We start from the raw sequence: 6000 nt of genomic DNA, 5'->3' as shown, positions 1-6000 counted from the left end.
ACTTAAGGTCAGATTTACTCTGAAATGGTACCTGGATTCTTTGAAGTGTCCTTTTTTTCCTCTTTTAAACACTGAGATGATAAGAAAATTAAATAGTGGAAAAAAAGAATACCTCAAGGTTTTTCTATACAAGTAAAGAGGAGTATTCAGTCAACACAAACAGCAGTATACACTTTAGTAAAGATTAATACCTTTTCTGGCATCACACGCTTTTTAAATTTGGCACTTTAAATATGTTTAACAAAATCATAAAAAGTGAGGATACAAGTGATAATAAATTTTATTTTAAATTATTCAAAAATAAGATGAAATACATTCATTGTTTCAGCAACTTGACAGAGTGTAAGCAGTAATAAATAAATAAATAACAGTGAAATTTTAAAATACAAAAAAACATCTACCACGTAACTGGTTGAAATGTCCTGGGTTCCACTAAACTATGGGACAGGTTTTTAAGTCCAGCTGCGGAGTGCACCTTCCTGTATCCCAGCAGAGCCAGAGTATCATTACACAGATTCTGCACAGTCCTCACAATATCAAAGCCGAGACGAAGCCTCCAGCTTTCTGCTGTCGCTCTAGAGTCTCTGGTGGTGGAGTACCTGTAGTTCCACTCAGACGGAGATGATGTGTTACTGTTGGTGTTCTTTGCGATCCACATCTGCACCTTGTCCTCCATCTCCAGCCCGACAAACTTGTAGATCTCAGCAGCCTTGTCCTTTGGGTTGAAAGCCAGGTCCTCATACCGCACCAGCAGGTAGCGTCCCCGCAGCCAGGCCGGCCTTTGCAGGCCTGTTTCTGCAGAGGCTGCCATGTCCTTACAGGTGCTGGTGATCTGTGTCAAGTCCACGTACCGTGGCTGCCGTCCTGTTGCGTTCCATATTTTCCACGGGCGAAACTGGTCTGAAAACGCCATCATGCGTGAGGCAAGGATGGCTCTGGGGTCCCTCACCAGGTGGATGATTTTTAGGTCCAGACGTGGATCTTCGGTCAGGGTGCGCAGGTCTCCCACCTCAGGGACCCGAACTGTCTTAATGGCTACGTATTCCCTTGACAGACATGACATAGAGGCTGAGGTGAGGTTCAGGGCCCCACACTTCTTAGGACACCAGGTTTCATCAGGTAGATCAGAGGCTGTTCCATCCCCTCCTTCCAGGCACACAGGAGGGGAACAAAGGGCGTGGCTGGAGCTTCGGCGGAAGAAAGAACTTGTGACGTGGTCCTGGGGTTCAGGACGGATGTAGCTCTCCATAAAGTGAAGGTCACAGGTGTACAGATTGAGGAGGAGGTCCCTGTATGCTCCCAGTAGGGCCCGGCGGTCCAAGGTTCGACGTAGCCTGCTGCTGGAGTTGGTGAAGGCCTGCTGGACGTGATAGAGAGGTTCAAACACATAGAAGATCCCGGGGTGCTGGTTGAGGAGCTGCCCAGTGAAGGATGAGCCGCTGCGTGTGGTGGCAAACAGCAAGATGTGCTTCCGAGGTGATTCAATGGACATCCAACCGTCATCGCACAAGGCTCTCCACCTGGAGTCTTGAGGAAAGAAAAGTTGAACACTTTACTGACAATGTGGCATCAATTCAACCACAACTGATTGTTTTCTTTCAATATATTTTTAAGAAAACAAAACAAACCCCATTATGACCTGTTTCAAGTTCTGACAAAAGAGAATTTATTTCACTCATTTCAAAAAAGTTATTTCAACTCATAAGAGTGAGAGTGAGTCCATTTTCATCATAAGTTCAACCCAAGAGAAAGTAAACTCCATCAAGCCAATAAAGCTTAAATAATTTAGAGGGTAAACATGCACAAGTAAGTTTCTTGTCTGCCGGTGGTTACTGAGGGGGTTTATGAAACGGTGGATCTCTAAATATAGCACAAATAGCTAACGTGTAATTACAGCTGATGAGGAGTTGATTGCAAAGGGGATGTACACACTTTTGTACACAGGAGCTGAGCACCAGCAAGCTACAGCTGTACTATGAGAGGGGGATTAATGGAGATAAATTGACGGATAATTGTAAAAGGAATTACACATATTTCATTTCTCCATCCTGCCCACTTGTTGGGAATTCCCTCGTTTAATGATCCACTTTCCTTTTTTCTTTTGCTGTAGTCAGTGTGGTGCCACAGCTTGATTCTGCAGCTTAGATATTCTGTCTTTGCTGAATCTGTTTACATGAAGCTTTCGTCCAAACATTAAAGACAATATAACATTAGTAATATTACTAATAAAGTGCCCTCTGCTGGTGCTGCTCATTAAAATTGTATAAGAACACACATCCTCTTTGCATTAAATACCAGTGTATATCTACACATAACACTCTCCAGATTTTAGCTGTGGTCATGTAGACAGGAAGTATAGTAAGTGAGACAGTCTGGACCTGCTGTCAATTTGTACCTCGGTGATGTCTGGTCTGGCAGTGGTAGGCTCCCTGACAGGGTCCAGACAGTGAGTCCCTCAGCGTACGGATGGCTGTGTACTGGACCCCCAGAGATGCACACACCAGCAGCAGTACCGTCTTCCAGGAGCACTCCATCCTGCCCCCCCCTCTGGCTCTACATCCTTCACTCTGGCACCACCAGGGAGACAGACACACACACACACACACACACACACACACACACACACACACACACACACACACACACACACACACACACACACACACACACACACACACACACACACACACACACACACAATAAGATTTAATTTTGATGTATTTTTCCATCTTCATACATGTGTTGCAGCTTTTGCTCATTCATACCTGCAGGCATCTACTTTTACCCAGTGAGTAGCTAATGCTGGAGCAGTCAGGAGCTTTGCTCAAGGGCCTCAGTAGTGGAAGGTAAAGTATTTGTCATTAACTCTCCAGATTTCACCTGCCAGTTCAGAATATTTTGCCATATAATTTATGTAACAGAATTTTCTAATTAGCATGTTATGTCCCATTTTTACTGTGCAAAACCAGAAGTGTAGAAATGTGGTTTTATTTATTAATTAAACAAATGAGTTGTGTCTTTATAATTAGTGAGCTTTAGAGGTACTGGTAGACAGATTTTTATGTATTTTTTTCCTTTGGACAGAGCCAGGCTAGCAGTCTCCATGCAAATATACTTTGTTAGGAGTGCCTTGGTAGTCGAGTGGTTACCACACATGCCACATAATGACAGCGGCCCTGGTTCAATTCCAGCAAGGGACCTTTGCTGCAGGTCATTCTCAGTTCCTCAATCTCAAGTACTTTCAAATAAAACAACTTTATACATTTTTTGCACATAATAATTCATACATACAAAAGTAAAAGCAATCATTTCTATAAACTAAAGTTGAAAAGTTAATATTTATTGAAAAAACATGTAATCATTTCCAAAATTCAGAATATGTTTTTACCTGATGAAATGATCATTTGATTAGCCTTTCTAAAACAACTTTTTCACTTCTCAAAAAGCTTTTTTCTCCCGCTTGCCGCAAACAAAGTGAGGCACGTACTACGATAAATCTAATAGCCCCATTAAGTAGGCCTATATATTCTAATCACAGTAAATATTAAAAATAATATGTTTCAGCTCTGACACTAGTATAGGTCTACTGAAAGCTATATTGCAGTGAATCCTGTGCGTCATTATATTCACAGGATTGTGTGTGTGTGCGTGTGTGTGTGTGTGTGTGTGTGTGTGTGTGGAGGGAGGGGGCAGGAGGTGACGTCATAGAATATGGCAACAGACACGTAAAGCTTCATTCAGATGCTTTGAGTGTGAAAAAAATGACGTTCTCTACCCTAATATATCAAGGGTCAAAATTACCATTCTGTGGTAGTTCTGGTTGTTCTGGCATTCCGGTAGTTTAAGTGTTAAACGCCTTGAACAGTTTAAAGGTTGTGGATTTGTTTCCTAAAGGATCCATTGATTTTCTTCAGCAGAAAAACACAACTTAAAGGTTAGACCTTCACTGGAAAACGGGAGCTGTAATGTCCCCATCTACAATAGCTCCACTACCCTGCTCACAGTTGCATAATTGCATTTCATTTTTGCTTTCCTCTCTTCTGGGTAATTAAGCCTCTAAGCCGAGCAGAGAGCTACATACCCATATAAATATAGCTGTCTTCACATAGATGAGTGGGGAAGTTTCCTTTGTACACTTCCGAATTCTTTGCCACTGGGCATGAAAGAGCGAAGGGAGATGTGATTTTCCAAATGGATTTAAAAAAAAAAAAAGGTGCTGCCATCCATTTGTCCCTCTGCTCCAAACTGATGGTAGGTAATCACATGAGATCCGGGTGCAAACTGTCTCTCCATCACTCAGAGTGGCTGCTCTGAGGCAATCACCATCAAAGCCACAGGTATATATACATCATATTACTGACAAAAATAAATATTGCTTTCCTGTTTGCTTCCTTACCCTCTTTCTGTCACTCTGTCTTTCCAGACTGCTTCTTGTTCATTAATGATGTTTATGTGTCCCTAGCAGACTCATATCCTCAGGAATGTATCACACTGAGCTGAGATCGGCTTTTGATGTTCCATTAATCACAAACAGTGCAAAACCAGACATTTACTCTGTGGGTGAGGGGAAGAGAAATCAAGCTGACATCATGAGCCATTCTGTTTGAATACTGCTAAAAACAGCAATCACAGAATGAGCTCATCAGTGGGAGAAAAACTTTCTTAGACTGGTAGTGACAGAAACGAGGACACTATACTGTATGTCTCTTGTTCCAGAACAACTTTAGAGCAGCTTTTCCTGTTTTTGTGTTTATTGACAGACATGAGGGAGAGGAAAGGGCAGAGAAATATAAGCATGAATGACTGCAGATAATGAGAAACTTTGACCAAACTTCTTACCATCTTTGACACTTAAGAAAAAATCTGTCAATTTGACTGTCCTGCCATCCATACCCTACATAGGATACTGCATCATAGAGATTCAACAGCGACAGGTTTTGTTTTCCTCCAGCCATGATCAGAGCTCCAATGCTACACACCCTGCTGCCCTCTGGAGAATAAAGACAGATGCTTCAATGGATTAAAGCAATTTGATTTGAAAGTCCTCCTTTCTCCCTGGCTTATAACTGCTTCCACACCGGGACTCACACCAGGAATAATAGACACTCTGTCAACAGCTGGAAGGGGACTGCAGGCTTCAGGTGGTCTCTGCTTTTGTATTCCTCAGTGCTTAGAGGAGGATAAAAGCCTCGGGGATAGGATCAGCCACAGATTACACTGTGCCGTGTACATTCCTCTGGCAGGTTTCAGTTGTAAATTCAGTGAGCACAGGCATTGCTGCTGAGATAACATAGGCTAGCAGCTAAAGTGTTGGAAATAATGACATTAGTGCATGGTGCAGAAGAGGCAATTGCCTCTGTGGAAAATACATGCAACAAATGAGGTTAGAAGTTAGTGATGAGGGTGGGACTGAGGGATTTGGGATGCAAGTGATTGAAGGAAGTGACAGTGCCAAAGATTTTTCTATTAAGGCACCTCTGTGCAAAGCCTGGTGATCAGTCCAGAGAGTTGAGCAACAGTGGCAACACGAGGAAAGGTGTTTCCAGTCTCAGTTTGTCTTTCTTCATCCTCCTTCTCTTCTCCATCTATGAATGTTTCCCATCTTCCTCTCTACTAGGAGCACACACACACACACACACACACACACACACACACACACACACACACACACACACACACACACACACACACACACACACACACACACACACACACACACGCAGAAAGAGTGCCACAGGCGGAGAGCAAAGCGCTGCAGCGCACAGAGGGGCTGCATCTGACCCCGGGCTACAGAGAGCTCCTGTGATAGGAGAGAAGATGAATCTTGTCCTACATGATTTCTCCAGTACAAACACATACGGAGAGGAGAGGAATGAACAATGAAGAAAAAGGTCAACTCTCCATCTGTTCTTCTCCGTGATTATATATCCCTGATAGGCGCATTGTTCTGACTGTGTGGTTTCAGCGCAAAAGCGAGCGGGCAGTGCGTAAATGAAAGAT

At 43.0% G+C, this 6000-nt stretch overlaps 1 protein-coding gene across 1 annotated transcript; it reads right to left on the bottom strand.

The window, feature by feature from the left end:
* Nucleotides 1-397: 397 nt before the first annotated feature.
* Nucleotides 398-2558, bottom strand: si:ch73-62b13.1 (Carbohydrate sulfotransferase 1-like). The gene is made up of 2 exons (XM_062420860.1): nucleotides 2396-2558; nucleotides 398-1527 (listed from the first exon to the last, which is right to left on the bottom strand). Exons 1-2 carry the CDS (start codon nucleotides 2532-2534, stop codon nucleotides 398-400), a joined length of 1269 nt encoding a protein of 422 aa, XP_062276844.1. The 5' UTR covers nucleotides 2535-2558.
* Between the last annotated feature and the right edge of the window lie 3442 nt (nucleotides 2559-6000).

Source organism: Scomber scombrus, chromosome 6 (genome assembly GCF_963691925.1).
Source record: "Scomber scombrus chromosome 6, fScoSco1.1, whole genome shotgun sequence".
Taxonomy (NCBI): domain Eukaryota; kingdom Metazoa; phylum Chordata; class Actinopteri; order Scombriformes; family Scombridae; genus Scomber; species Scomber scombrus.
The sequence above is the reverse complement of the archived record's forward strand: the minus strand, read 5'-3'. Positions and strand labels throughout refer to the sequence as shown.

What these genes read in the sequence shown, in the direction of transcription:
- si:ch73-62b13.1 (XM_062420860.1), bottom strand. Translation starts at nt 2,534, where the DNA reads ATGGAGTGCTCCTGGAAGACGGTACTGCTGCTGGTGTGTGCATCTCTG. An exon ending in CCAGACCAGACATCACCGAG is followed by an intron (nt 1,528 to 2,395) that starts GTACAAATTGAC and finishes TCTTTCCTCAAG; the next exon opens with ACTCCAGGTGGAGAGCCTTG.